This window comes from Lagenorhynchus albirostris, chromosome 2, assembly GCF_949774975.1.
Source record: "Lagenorhynchus albirostris chromosome 2, mLagAlb1.1, whole genome shotgun sequence".
Lineage (NCBI taxonomy): Eukaryota > Metazoa > Chordata > Mammalia > Artiodactyla > Delphinidae > Lagenorhynchus > Lagenorhynchus albirostris.
In genome coordinates this window covers 25,925,731-25,940,846 of record NC_083096.1, presented here as the reverse complement: position 1 = coordinate 25,940,846, position 15,116 = coordinate 25,925,731, and the positions used below count along the sequence as shown (strand labels likewise).

Below are 15,116 nucleotides of genomic sequence, written 5' to 3'. Positions count from 1 at the left end.
ATGTAAATTAAATGATGATGCCACTATTGGACAACCTTATTGTGACTCATTTGTTGTGAAGTGATTTCACCTCCATATCTACTACTCTGTATATAGTGCAGCTATGGAAACAAATTCTTAACCAAAGTTAAACCAGTATTTAACCAAAAAGGCTTTTGGAGTTAGTTTGCAGTTCTTATCAATGTAAGAGAAATCTACTCTGATAAAAGAAATGTCTCTGCAGATTATAAGGACTTTATTTTTTATAAATGTATTTATTTATTTTTTCAGCTGCGTTGGGTCTTCGTTGCTGTGCACGGGCTTTCTCTAGTTGTGGCGAGAGGGGGCTACTCTTCGTTGTGTGGGCGGGCTTCTCATTGCAGTGGCTTCTCTTGTTGCGGAGCACGGGCTCTAGGCTGGGGATTCAGTAGTTGTGTCTCACAGGATCTAGAGTGCAGGCTCAGTAGTTGTGGTGCACGGGCTTAATTGCTCCATGGCATGTGGGATCTTCCTGGACCAGGGCTCGGACCCGTGTCCCCTGCCTTGGCAGGCGGATTCTTAACCTCTGCGCCACCAGGGAAGGCCCTCATGGAATTAAAAAAAAATTACCAACACCTCAATTTTGGTAGGGCTTTCAGAGAAAATGAAAATCAGTTGTTTCACTTGAAGTCCTTAAAATCGGACTTCACTGAAAAAAGTCCATGAAATTGATTTAAAAGGAAGAAAATTTTTTTCCAAAAGAAAAAGTTTTTTGTTTTTTTTTTACATAGGTTGTACTCGTTTCTGGTTTGTGTATATGGTAGAACACAAGTGAGTTGGTCCTAACCGAACACAAGTGAGTCGGTCCTAACCGCACTGGTTGTTCAGGAGATGCATCTGTCTAGAAATGGCAGGGCAGAAGTCACTTGACCTGTTGAATGACGTGGTTGGGACTCACAGGATCAGTGGTGTGCTGGAGTGAAATCATGTTGACTTGTACCAGCTCACAAGAACTGATGAGTAAGTTTTCAGGCATCCTGCAAGCCACTGTCAAAACCTAACTCATAAAAAATAAGTTATATAAACTTACAAGTAAACGACACTAAAAGCAAAAGTGCTCGCGTGGGCAGCACTTAGGCTAGAATTGGAATGGTGTGGAGAAATTAGTGTGGCTCCTGCACGAGGGTGACACACAAACTTAAAGCACTCTATACTTCTCCAAGTTGTTCTATGTAAAGTGTAAAATAAATATTTTTATTACCAGTGAAAAATAACAAAAGTAACAAGTACTCAAAACTTACCACTTCCTAATTACTCTACTACTTTTTTGTCTTATTTATGCTCTGGAGATGACTTATGTCTCCGGTATGGTGAGGGTACCATGTGATGGTGTGCTATCGTGCATCTCTTCCCAGCTCCACCTCGAGTGACATCAGATTGGCATCTTTAAACTGACCGATAGAGATGCAAATGCTCCTGATCAGGGCTTTTCCTCCTGAGGAACCAGTTGACCACAAGCACACTCCTGTACACAAATGAGTTTGTTTATGCCTTCTCTCTCTCTCTTTACTCTTCCAAAAGCCTAACAGAAAGACTTTAGAAGAAATTATTAAAATTTAAAAACTTTTAATTTTATTTTACTACTTTGACGTCAATATGTTTTTTAAATAGTTTTTTTTAAAGGTGACTTTAATAATTTCAAGTACTTTAATAATTTTAATAATATTAAAATTATTTTAAAAGGTTAGTTTAAAATAATTTTTGGGCTTCCCTGGTGGCGCAGTGGTTGCGAGTCCGCCTACCGATGCAGGGGACACGGGTTCGTGTCCCGGTCCGGGAAGATCCCACATGCCACGGAGCGGCTGGGCCCATGAGCCATGGCCGCTGAGCCTGCACGTCCAGAGCTTGTGCTCCGCGGCGGGAGAGGCCACAACAGTGAGAGGCCCGCATACTGCAAAAAAGAAAAAAAAAAATTTCAGTCAATTCACTTGATTCAAAATCTTATTCAGTAGAAGTTAAATAGGTTAATCAGCCTTAATATTATATATAATTCTATCAATTACTTTCTTATTTCATATTTTTGTTTCATTTTCTAGTTCCTGTCAACTATCTTATTTCCTCTTATTTCTGAACTTCTTTCTTTTATTTTCATTAAGCGTTGACATTTCTATTTCTTGCCTCCTAAAACTATATTTTCACCTCTTTCAGTGTTTTCTTACGTTTTCCTTTTTAGATCTCTTCCTTTTCAGACCTCTCTCTTCCTAAAAAATTAATGGTCTGGTCTTTTTCTGGCCTCTGTTCTTTCTTGCATTTCTCTTTTTTTCTTAGCTCACCTTTAGGAGCCTTACAACACATGGGGCTGAATGTTCACAATATGGTTTTCTTCAGAATGGCCAGGGTGTCAGCCCCACCCAGATCCATCTTGAGTTCTTCAGAGCCCACCTGACCCTTCTGCTGCGTCCCGTGTTCTTGGCACTAGGATTATAATGTGAGAGGAGCCCAGGGGATCATTTGGTCTTTGGTGCCTCAGGACCTGCGAGAAAAAGAGAAGCTCCGAGTTACCTTTGCTTCTGCTGTCATTTCCCTTTACAGTCCTCTCGAGGACTCTATTTAGGAACCCTGGAGGCCTCTTGAAATATGATACCTCATCCGGTATCATTTGAAGAAAGAGCACACAAGAGAGGAAGGGGCTATGAGTGTTTAAACATCACCTCCCTTCTCCACCTCACTTGCCTTTGCATTATTTTCTTCTCCGTCACCCTCTCTGTGGCCTTTACAGGGCGGTGCAGTCAACCAATGGCCACAGAAAGCCACCTCCCGTTGAGCTGCCTTATGGGTCAGAGGCTGATCTGACTGTTCCGCTGGGACGTGCTACTCATCTTTAGAGAGCTTGAGCCCAGTGCTTGTTAGGGTCACTCACAAGGGGCAGGACAGGAGTAAAGACACAGATGTAGAGAATGGACTTGAGGACATGGGGAGGGGGAAGGGGAAGCTGGGACGAAGTGAGAGTGTGGCATGGACATATATACACTCCCAAATGTAAAATAGATAGCTAGTGGGAAGCAGCCGCATAGCACAGGGAGATCAGCTCGGTGCTTTGTGTCCACCTAGAGGGGTGGGATAGGGAGGGTGGGAGGGAGACGCAAGAGGGAGGGGATATGGGGATATATGTATACGTATAGCTGATTCACTTCGTGGTACAGCAGAAACTATTCGTGGTACAGCAGAAACTAACACACAATTGTAAATCAGTTATACTCCAATAAAGATGTTAAACAAACAAACAAACAAACAAAACCCAGCCCTTTTCCTGCAGCAGCAGGAACAGTTCCCCGTGCTGCCTTCTCATTGTTTGGTCGAGGGATGAAAAGGGCTCCAACCTTTTCATACGCTTTTCTTTTACCTGAAAGAATGGCAGACTGGTATCCAGCTTCACCTCTACTTGTACTTCATGAAACAGAATATTTTAGATCTATCATCTTGCTAAGTTTTCAATATTAAATTCTAAAATACTGAGGAAAAATGTTGTAACTAATATATTTTATTGTGAAACTGAGGGCGAAGACATCCTTAATAATCAGCTTTTCAAGCCAAAATGGTAAAAATAGTATAACATGAAAGAACAAATTGTTTTATGAATAGTTTATACAAGGCAGAATTTCTTACTACTTTGGTTTTGATTATGAGAATGAAATGAAGTTTAAAAAACTTCAGGCTTATGGACGAATAGTAAATGGTACACCGAACCCTTGTGTACTTTCACTTAGATTCACCAATTTTTAACATTTTGCCACCCTTGCTTTTGATTGTGTGCACTTTCTCCATATATATGTACATATATATTAATATGTATGTACATGTATATATTTATATGTATGTATTTATGCATTTTATTATTATTTTCCTTTTGCTGGACTCTGAGAGTAAGTTGTAGGCACTGGGACCTTTTCCCTTAAATACTCTGGTGTGTATCCTCTGAGAACAAAAGCATTCTCTTTTATAAGCCACAGGTTTTGTGTGTCTGTGTTTTTAAAAATAATCTTAGAGTCAGACCACATGGGGAGAACTTTAAGAAGCCATTTGGCTCCTTCCCCTGCTTCTTGCAGGTAAATTCCTAAACAGTACAAAGTTGATATTTTCCAGGAGTGATAAACACAGATTCCTACGTAGAGCGGGCCTGTAATATAAGTGTGTGAATCAGAAGTGTAGGACAGTTCTCATGATATTTATGTATGTCCCCTCTAAACAAAGAAGCAAACCAATGCTATGCTAAACAAAGCCTTATCTGAGGGCCACATTTGTTCTTTGTGTCATCAGTTTGTGATCCCTGGATCTATCTTCAAGGCTCTCATAGGGTGGCATATCCACAGCTTTCTTTAGAAGCACCTTGTTATAGTCAAGAAGTTCTCCTTTAAACCTAACTAAATGCTCAGTTGAGATTTACGAGAGACAGCAGTGTGCAGGGGTTAAGAGTATAGATTCTAACTTGTGTGTGTCTGAATCCCATTTCCACTATTTACTAGGATCTTGGGAAATGTACCTGATGTTTCTGTGGTTCAGTTTTCCTCATTTGTAAAACAGCAGTACCTACCACACAGAGCTGTTGTGAGGAGGTATTTTTTTCTCACATCCGTACGAATCATGATCGTGGTATAAGGGAGGTGAGTGAGATGTGAAGTCTGTTCTTTCTAGGAGTCTTAGAGGAGATGTCCATTCCTAAGCCAGAAAGCTAATTAATCTAGTTTTCTCACATCATGAGAGATTGTGTTTCTGTTCTCATCCCCATTCTCTACTTAGCCCTCTTGTCAGACTTCTCCACAGCTGCTGAGATTTCCCTAGTCCTGAGGAGGTCGTTGCTTGAACATATTGGCTTATATGTGACCTCAGGCAAGTTCTTTAACGCCTTTGGGATTTAATTTCTTCATCTGTAAAATGGAGATAATAGTAGTACCTACCTCATAGTGAGATGAGGATTAAATGAGTTGATATATGCACTGTGCTAGAATGTGCCTGGCACAGAGTAAGTGTTGTGGAGCTGTGCTGTTAGGTATGACATGCATTCTCTTCAGTAGGCATCCTCCTCAACTCTGTATTCTGTACTTGTGGTCTAGATTTTCTTACCACTAGCACTCTTGGGGGCGGCGGGGGGAGCAGTTCTCTTCCTCTCTCCTCTGGAAGTGCTGTTATTAAGATACCAGTGGTCTTCTTTTTGTCCAAATCTAAGATACTTCTTATTCTCTTAGCCTTCTGTAATATTTTTAACAGTAGAGATCATCTTGCAAATAAGGGTACTGGGCAGGGGGCACTTAAGGGGGCTATAGGAAGAAGAGAGGGTCAGATGAAGATAAGGAAGGGAACATGGGAGCGAGAGAGAGACATGGACTGATTGATGGGTTGAGACCCAGTGATGGCAGGATTTTGCAGAGGGGTTAGGTGTGCAGTGGATGAGTGGGAAATGGAATCGACAGTTGCAAGATAAGTAATTTAGAAGAAGTATTGTGATAGCAAAAGGAAGCTGAGAAATAGAATGGTTGGAGGTGGTAGGGCACTTATCAGAAATTTTTTCAGGATAAGGAAGATATGTGAACGTTTTACAGCAAAAGAGGAAGCATCTAATAAAGGAAAAGAGTGAAGATGGTGAGAGAGGCAGGTGTGTCAAGAATAAGAGTCAAGACTGGAACTAAGAAAAACTGAGAGGGGTTAGCTTTGTTAGGAAGAGCACTTTGTATTCCTTCAAGGCTGAGAGCGTAAGGAAGGGGGTATGTACATACTTCTGAAGTGGTGTGAGGGAAGTGCCTGGGAAGGTGGTGGTATGAACTGGATGTTTGAGTCCTTCTCAAATTCATATTCATATGTTGAGGCCCTAACCCCCAATGTGATGGCATTTGGAGGCGGGGCCTTTGGGAGGTGATTAGGTTTAGGTGAGGTCATGAGAGTGGAGCCCCCATGATGGGATCAGGGCCCCCAGAAGAAGAGGGAGACCAGAGCCTGCTCTCCTCTCCTCCCAGCCTGTGAGGACACAGCAAGAAGGTGGCTGTCTGCAAGCCTGGAAGAGGGCGGTCACCAGACCCTGAATCCGCTGGTGCCTCAATCTCAGACTTGAAGCCTCCAGAACTATGAGAACTAAATGTTTGTGGTTTAAGCCACCCAGTCTGTGGTGTGTTGTTAGAGCAGCCTGAGCTGACTGAGCAGGCGGTCGGAGGGTTGGTGATGGTGCCAGCCTTCGCAGTTTTCATCTGTTCAGTGAAGGAGGTGACAGGTTTTCTACTGAGATTAAGGGAGTCAGTGCTTTGGAGCTTGAGGCAAGAGAGGCTTCAGAAGAGCTGTTTTGGGAGGCGTTTTCTAGGGAATCCAAAGGAGATGAAAGAAAGGATTGTCAGGCGACGTCCAGGACACTCGATGCTGGCTGGCATGAATTTGTAGTGGGCTATGGTTTTTTGTTTTTTGTTAATTATTTTCTTCCAGCAGTGCTTTGCAGGAACAGGAAAGTAAAAGTTAGAGGTGCTCAGGGTTATGGATCATTAGAGCAGGCAGGGTGGAAGTTAAGGGGCCCAGAATCCAGGATGGTGGTAATGGCAATTTTGAATGGTTGACTATAGAATATTGAACAACCATATGTGTAGGTTAATTAATTGCTAAACACAGAATGCGTGAGTGAGCCCAGGGGAAACCAGTGGAGGAACCGTCCAGCCAACCCACAGAATTATGAAAAATAAGAACTCATTGTTGTTTAAGCACCTACGTTTTGGGCAGCATGTGACCCAGCCACGGAAACCTGCAATGCTCTGCCTTGAGTTGGACAGCTGCAACCGGAAGCCTGGGGCCAAGGGAGCCAGTGCAGTAGGAGGTTAGGCCCTCAGGGGGTGGAGCAGGGGAAGAATGGAGAGGGGTTCTGGAGGGGCACACAGAGAATATGCAGCAGAGCCAGTGAAGCACAGGCTTTAGAGTGTGAGAGCGAGGGCCGGGCTCGCCATCTGGAAAACGGGTGCCTAGAGAGGCAGGTTGTGGTGGTGAGTGGCAGGTAAGAGCCCGTGCCTCCCCGTTCATTCTTGGCAGAGGACCTTGCCTTTACACACAGAGGCGAGGCAGGCCTTCATATCCCACTCCCAGCCACAAACTAGGCTTACAGACATGAAATAGAGGACAAAGATGTGTCACATTTCTGTATTTTTCTAAATCTAATCAATTTCCATTTTCCCATGTGCCAAGACCAGGAAGAGGTCAACATTAGCCGTTCGTTGGCTTCTCCTTCTCCTCGCTCATGTTGCACTGGGATCCCAAGGCTGATGCAGTCTTTAGGAAAAACAAGGAGAAGGAAGATCACTGTACTGCTGAGATGTCGAGGCCTGAAGGCGGGGGTAGCATCGCCTTCCTCTGTGCCAAGTTCAGCCGAAGGGATCCTGACCGCAGCTTCCAGAGCCCCGGAGCACAGAGGAAGAGGTTAGCTTTCCATAGGAGGCAGGGTGGGTGAGCTAGTAGACCTGTTGGTTGTGTGCAGGTGAGCTCTTGAGTTTTGTATTGTTCTTTAGGCCACTGTGGACTCATCAGCCGAAGGGTCTTTGCCCTTTTCTCTTATATCATCAGGCCTTTGTGTCTCAGGACTAGAGAGAAAGAAGTTTCTTGATGCTTAGAGGACATCATTAGGCTTTGTTTTCTGTGGTCTGCATAGGCAGAGTGTGACAATCCAGTTAGATGCACTCAGAAGAACAGAAGATGGTGATAGGTTCTTCAGAGGGAAGTAGAAAGAGGGATAGAGTAAACTCTTCTAAGGCTGCAAGGAGGATCCTGCCACCCTCTCACAGGTAGCAACTTGCTAGTGGCAGGACCTCAGATCAGATGGCTGTGTGGACACAGCACTAAGCACCTGGCCCAGCCCTTCCCACCTCCTCTGGAAGCCCACCTGCTCAGTCGACGGTGCCCTCATTAGCCTTCTACTTTGCACTGGCTCATTCCCATTGGTATTAAAACATGCTCACCTTTTTCTGGTCTTAAATTAAAAAAAAAAATCTTCCTTGACACCATGTCCCCCTCCAGACATCTCTTCTTCCCCTTCACTTTATAGATCCATCTACCTCAACCCAGTGCAATCTGATTTCTCCCCCACTTTCAAGTGAAACATCCTTGATCAAAACTCAGAACTGGGCTTCCGTGGTGGCGCAGTGGTTGAGAGTCTGCCTGCCGATGCAGGGGACACGGGTTCGTGCCCTGGTCCGGGAAGATCCTACATGCTGCAGAGCGGCTGGGCCCGTGGGCCATGGCCGCTGAGCCTGCGCGTCTGGAGCCTGTGCTCCGCAACGGGAGAGGCCACGACAGTGAGAGGCCCGCGTACCGCCAAAAAAAAAAAAAAAAAAAAAAAAATCAAAAACAAAAACAAAAAAATCAGAACTGATTTCCTTCTTCACTAAATCCAGTGGACATTTCTCAGAACTTGTCTTACTCGACCTCCCAGCAGCATTTGATGCCAAAGATGACTCAGTTTGTCCATCTCTCTCCTTAGCTTCCATGACACCACCCTGTCCTGAATTTCTGCTTTTACCCCCTGGCTCCTCTTCCCTGTGTCTAGTGTGGGGACTAGACCATTGTGTCAGTGTAAGTACTCCTCTGAGCTCTTCCTGGCTCGTCATCTCTTCCAGCCGGAATACTCTTCCTAGAGGAGCTCTTCTACTCTCGTGGCTTTGTTACCAGATCTGTGCTTCCAGCCCAGATTTTCTCCTGTGCATCCTTATACATGTCAAGTCTATGGTTTGCTTTTATCCCCCTTGAAAGCTAGTAAGTTAGTCTGTTACTGTTTCATAGATGTTGGCAGAAGACTTGAGACCTGGGTCAGCGACAAAGGACTTCATTTAAGTATGGTTGAGGGACTTCCCTGGTGGTCCTGTGGTTTAAGACTCCACGCTTCCACTGCAGGGGGCACGGGTTCAACCCCTGGTCGGGGAACTAAAATCCCACATGCTGCGAGGTGCAGCCAATAAATAAAGAAATAAGGTTGAAAGTTTCTCAGAGCCGCACAAGGAGGGGATTGATTATGTTGCTGACACAGCACACTGTAATTCTAATGTTCTCTTTATGTGCTGTACTTGTCTTTGCAAAGTGTGAACATGATGGCCGCTATTGCCTAGAAAAGTACCATCAAAAGAGTATTACACATATAATTTAAAATTTTCTAGTAACCATATTTTAAAGAAGTAAAAGAAAGGGCATTTTAACAATATGTTTTATTTAACTGATATGTCTAAAATACTATGATTTCCACATGTAATCAATAAGAAATTTTTAATGAGATATTTTACATTTTTTTCACACTAAGTGTCCGAAGTCCATGTATATTTTTTACTTAGAGCCCATTTCAGTCTGGATTAGTCACATTGCTAGTGCCCCATAGCCAAATGGAGGTAGTAGCTACGGTACTGCACGTCTCAGGCCTTAAATTTCTCTTTTTCCCCATCCCACCTCCCTGAGATTTCTAACCTGCAAGGGCGTTCAGGCCTTTCCCATCTCCGTTCCTTACCCTCCCTTTGTTTCTGTGAGTTAAGGAAGCCTTTATTCTTGTCCTTCTGCGTCTGGAGTTGAAGCAGTTCTCTGATTCGAAGAACAGAAGGCCTAGGAGGTTACGGAGGGGATAAATCTGTGAATACTTCTCAAATTATATTTTTTGTCCCTGCCTCATTAACTATTTGTTCTAATGCATGCAATAGCCCCGTCTGATGTTACAAGAACATTACTACATTGGTGTTGGCCAGTTTCATGGGTCATCTTTAGCGGCTTCTAGAGAGAAAGTATAATCTCATAAAATATTTTTGGTGTGTAGTAGTAGCATCATGTTCAGATCCTGCCTCAATGAGGGCTGTGGGCAGGAAGAGCAGTGCAGAGGTGTTGAGCCTAAGGTGCTCAGGGAGATGTGAAATAGAGGTGGCGTGAAGACCGTACATGTTTAGCTGGCCTTCAGATCAATCAGTGAACGTCGGGAATCCTGTCTTCCACAGTTACTGACTTTAGGTTTTTCTCTTAAGTTGATACTCATCCTGCAGCTTCCTTAAGTGAAGAACTTAAAAATTCTTATTTAAAATATTTTCTCAGTAAAATAGTCAGCAAATATAACACCACCAATATTAGCCAGAATGGTAAAGAAGCTAAATATTCTAGTTAAGTGAATATTTGTGAAATTAACATTCAAAATGTCACAACTTTTTAATCATTTTCAGTGGAAATATTTAACAATCTATTATAAATCCTCTGTCTCAGCACCCAGGGAGTGCTGAATATAATTCTGCTTTCCTTAGGCTATTTGTTGAATTGAATTAAATTACCATGGGGCGGGGTGGGGAGTAGCTGATATTCACTGGGTGGCTGCTCTGCCGAAAGCTGAGCTTTTGTTACGATGGCTCTTTGCCCTTAGCCCCTCCCAGTCCAGTTCTGAGTATTTCAAGGGAGGTACTGGGTTTTACCTCCCAGGCAGGATTATGTGCACAGGGATTAACCTGCCCAGTCTAGCAAATTGCAGGGCTGGAGTTTGAACCCTAGCAGTCTGCCACTAGAGCTCATGCTTTTAGGTTCTCTGCCACTAATGTAGACTTCACCACATTAGAAATTATCATCCTCATTTTACAGATGTGGAAACTGAGGCTCAAAAGAATTAACTAACACTTAAAGCCAGTCAGTAAGTGGCTGACCTTTCTTTTTCTTATTTCTCCCTCCTTTCTTTTCCTTTTCGAGAACTTTTTGATTTGGGCCCAGGCAGGGCTTGCACTTGCCAGTCAACACAGATCCTTCTTTCTTCTCTCTTGGGTTCACTTGTCTGCCTTTTCCTTTCCTCAGAAAGTACCTTCCATCCTCTTGAGGCAATATTTATTGTATGACTTTGTTTGGTATGCTACATCTGCTCTGAAATAATTTAGAGAAATATAGCACTTGTCTTTTCAGAGTTTATATTCTAAAGCAATTGACTGCTTTTTTCCCCAGAGAGATCGGAACAATTATCAGGTCATTAGGATGCTGCCCTAGTGAAGGAGAGCTACATGATCTGATTGCAGAGGTAAGTAGGGCTAAGAAAGTTCCATTCAGCAGACTCTCTGCGCGACTCCATCTTCTTGTAATTAAAAAAAAAAAAATCCTTACCTGAAGTGAAAAATGCCCTAAACTACCAAATGTGCGTAGTGAAGACATTAGGACAGCTATATGAATTAGCAAATCAACAGGATCTGCAAGAATTAATATCAGATCTTGAAGAAATGTTTATGACCAGGTAATGCAATGGATCAAGTAAGGACCTCACTTTAGATATCACACACTTTATAATTAGTTGAAGAAAGGCCAGTAGACACAGGGGACTGACTATATGCAGAGGGAATATTGACAGATGAAGGAATATAGTAAATAACGTCAGTTCAAAGGGGATCGAAGCAGTAGAGACTACAGAATATATTTGGGGAAATATAACTAACTTTCAGAAGCAGTAGTAAATAAAATAATAACTACCTTGACACTGAATTTTGAAAATGCTTATTTGTAATAGTGTAGATGAGTTGCTGGAGGGAATTATCTCATAAAGCGGTGATGAACAGCCCAAGACCAGAGAGCTTCATGCCCTGTTTGGTTTTCCAGAAAAGTGTCCAATCTGTTTTCAAATACAGCTTTCAGTTCAACAAGGCAGAGGCAGGCTTCCCTGGTGGCTCAGTGGTTGAGAGTCCGCCTGCCGATGCAGGGGACACGGGTTCGTGCCCCGGTCCGGGAAGGTCCCACATGCCGCAGAGTGGCTGGGCCCGTGAGCCATGGCCACTGAGCCTGTGCATCCGGAGCCTGTGCTCCGCAACGGGAGAGGCCACAACAGTGAGAGGCCCGTGTACCGCAAAAAACAAAATACAGGAGCCAGCTTGAAGGGGCTCCATAGTTAAATCTATGATAATTTCAGCATCAAAACAAACAGAACAGGGCTTCCCTGGTGGCGCAGTGGTTAAGAATCCACCTGCCAATGCAGAGGACATGGGTTTGAGCCCTGGTCTGGGAGGATCCCACATGCTGCGGAGCAGCTGGGCCCGTGAGCCATGGAGGCCTGAAGGGAATAAAAAACTACCTGGGCAACCACCAGGAGAAGAATCTTTTCAGAATTGCTTATCTAGGTATGTGGGTTTTCGTGGAGGCCAGGGATCAACAAAGAGGATAAGGAGAAAGGCAAGGAAGTGTGATTTTATTTATCTCCTTCCTTGCACCCAGCACAGTACTTGCTTCTTTAGTGTTACACAGAAGAGAAGGAGTTGTGACTCTGGGTGAGTCGCTTAACCTCTGTAAATATCAGTTTCTCCATAATGACACCTACTTCAGAGTTTGCTTCAAAGATAAATGAAATAATGTATAAGAAGACATGTTTTGGGCTTCCCTGGTGGCGCAGTGGTTGAGAATCTGCCTGCTAATGCAGGGGACACGGGTTCGAGCCCTGGTCTGGGAGGATCCCACATGCCGCGGAGCAACTAGGCCCGTGAGCCACAACTACTGAGCCTGCGCATCTGGAGCCTGTGCTCCGCAACAAGGGAGGCCGCAATAGTGAGAGGCCCGTGCACCACCATGAAGAGTGGCCCTGCTTGCCACAACTAGAGAAAGCCCTCACACAGAAACGAAGACCCAGCACAGCCAAAAATAAATTAATTAATTAATAAACTCCTACCCCCAACATCTAAAAGAAAAAAAAAAAAGACATGTTTTGAATCCTAAAGCACATGGAAGATTAGAAAGATGACTCTGTTGCTCCACGTTAGCATTTTGATAACTAAAAAGAAGTACCAATTTTTCATTAGCATTTAAATGTATTCAGTAAAGCAGGAAATTGTTTTTTCATTTTGGGATCCAGTAAAGGTATTATTACTGAGCAGAGGGGGAAAAAATCTGTTTTCCTTCATTGGTCCTCACTGTTTAAAAAAAAAAAGGTTTTGATCACTCCCATAAAGTGATCATCATCAAAGCTAGAATTTGTGTTAGAGAGAGGAAAGTTGGCACTGTGGAAGACCTAGGAACTGGAAGATGAATTTATAGTGAAATCATAATTATTGTGTGTCATTGAGTAGAGTAAGGGAGCAGTAATGAAAATGTCTCTGAAAGTCAGTAGATGAGAAACTTTAGAGCCTAATTCTTTTATGGTTTGCTTGTATGTTTTAATCTGTAGCAGGGATCAGAAAACCACAACACCTGGGCCAAAACCCCTGGGCCACAACCCCTGGACCAGTCCACCACCTGTTTTTGTAAATAAAGTTTTATTGGAACACAGCTAGACTCATTTACTTACATATTATCTATGACTGTTTACTTACTACAAGAACGGAGTTAAGAGACCATATAGTTTGCAAAGCTTAAAGGATCTGGCCCTTTACAGAAAAAGGTTGCCAACTCCTGATCTGTAGGTTTCTCTGGCAAAGTAGAGCAAATACCACATCTAGTGTCAGGAGATCTAGGTTCAAATCCCATAGCTACCACTTATGACCATGTCGCATTTGGTGAGCCACTTAATCTTTCAAAGCCTGGTTCTACATCTGCAAAAGGAATGCAACAATACCATAGTGTTTTTATGAAGATTAAATTTAATAACTGTGAGGAATCAGCTGTTACTTTGTGGGCCCTCTGTGCATGTTTGGGTTTGCTTGCTCTGTAGGTGGCTCTCTACCAAAATGCCCCCGTGGGTTTGGGTAGTTAACCACAGTAGGTGCTCAGGTCCCAATGTTTTATTTTGTCTTTACAGTTTTCTTAGGTACGTTGACACAACTTTTGAAAATTACAGATATTTAGAACAGTTATGGACCAGTAGGGATCACTGAGCTGTTTAAGCCCATAAATGTTTTTCTATACTTGCTCACAACACAGTTTATTCAGATTAATTCTAGCCAAATGCTTAAAAAGCTTTGGGTGTGACTACCCTTTTTGAAGTTTCCCAAATAACTGAGAGGAAAAAAGCATGTAGATATTTGTATTATTCAAATACATTTAGAAAATCAAAGCTACATAATAGTAAACATCTAGGGGTAAATGTCATATTGCTAAATGCTCTGTCATAGTTTCAGAACTGAAATGTTTCTGCCTCATTTGCTCTGAAATGAAATAATGACTATGTTTTAAATTCTTCTGTAAAAAAATTGAAATCTGTGTGTGGTTCTCTAGTTGTCATTTACTTGAATTTTAGTGTCGATGCATACTAACTTTCAGCCCTCCACTTCCTGGAGATCAACTTGAAATCTGATGTATCTCTTGAAATAGATCATTTAAAAAATCACTCAGCATTGATCCCTCCACTTAATATTCTGTAGTTAGCCGCTTGCCCCAAATAATCTCTGCCTGTGTGGAATATCACAAAACCCAGCAACTGTAAGAAAGGTTAATAAAAATTTTGCCAACATACATACAGTTTACTAAACAATTCTTCCTTTAATATTAATTTAGAGCTATCTAGGATCTTCAGTGTGCAAGAGCTGGGAGGAGATAATGGCATTTCAGTACAAGTGGAAAGGATATTTAGAGGTCTGCATCCTTTAAAGTTCAAACCTAAGTGGTATTATGGAGAATTTAAAGTAATTATAAAGGAGAACTAAAGGATGTTGGGAAAATAATACCAATGTTGGTGAGATTATTACATTGCACAGTGATTTAAAAAAAGGTCAATTCATCAGGAAGTTTTAAAAATCATAAACGTATTTTTAAAAAGCAGAAATGGACAGATTAGAGGGAGAAACAGACAATTCCACAATCACAGATGAAGATTTCAGTAACCCTCTCTAAGTAATTGATAGAACACCTACATAAAATATCAGCAAAGATGTAGAAGATACAAACAACACCATCAACCATTCTGACCTAATTGATATTTATAGAACACTACCCCCAACAACCACAAAATACATGTTCTTTCCAAGTGTACATGCGATGTTCATTAAGATAGATTAAGTACTGGGCCATAAAACAAGTCACAACAGAATTTTAAAAATTAAAATCATACAGGATATGTTTTCTGATACCAAAAAAAAAGAATTAAATAGAGACCAACTGAGAATAATATCACTAGGAAATCCTCAAATACTTGGAATTAAGCAACATACTTTTTTTTTTTTTAAGATTTTTTGATGTGGACCACTTTTAAAGCAATACTGTGCTACAGTATTGCTTCTGTTTTATGTTTTGGTCCT

At 42.4% G+C, this 15,116-nt stretch overlaps 1 protein-coding gene across 4 annotated transcripts in view; it reads left to right on the top strand.

The window, feature by feature from the left end:
- EFCAB2 (EF-hand calcium binding domain 2) overlaps nucleotides 1-15,116 on the top strand; it is a 112,470-nt gene that overhangs the window by 77,138 nt on the left and 20,216 nt on the right. For 3 of the 4 annotated variants that reach the window (XM_060128478.1, XM_060128450.1, XM_060128459.1), the window contains one exon: nucleotides 10,918-10,990. The exons of the other annotated variant lie outside the window; for it this stretch is intronic. In XM_060128478.1, the coding sequence (XP_059984461.1) occupies nucleotides 10,918-10,990 (73 nt within the window). The remainder of the gene's footprint in view (nucleotides 1-10,917; nucleotides 10,991-15,116) is intronic. 4 annotated transcript variants of the gene reach the window in all.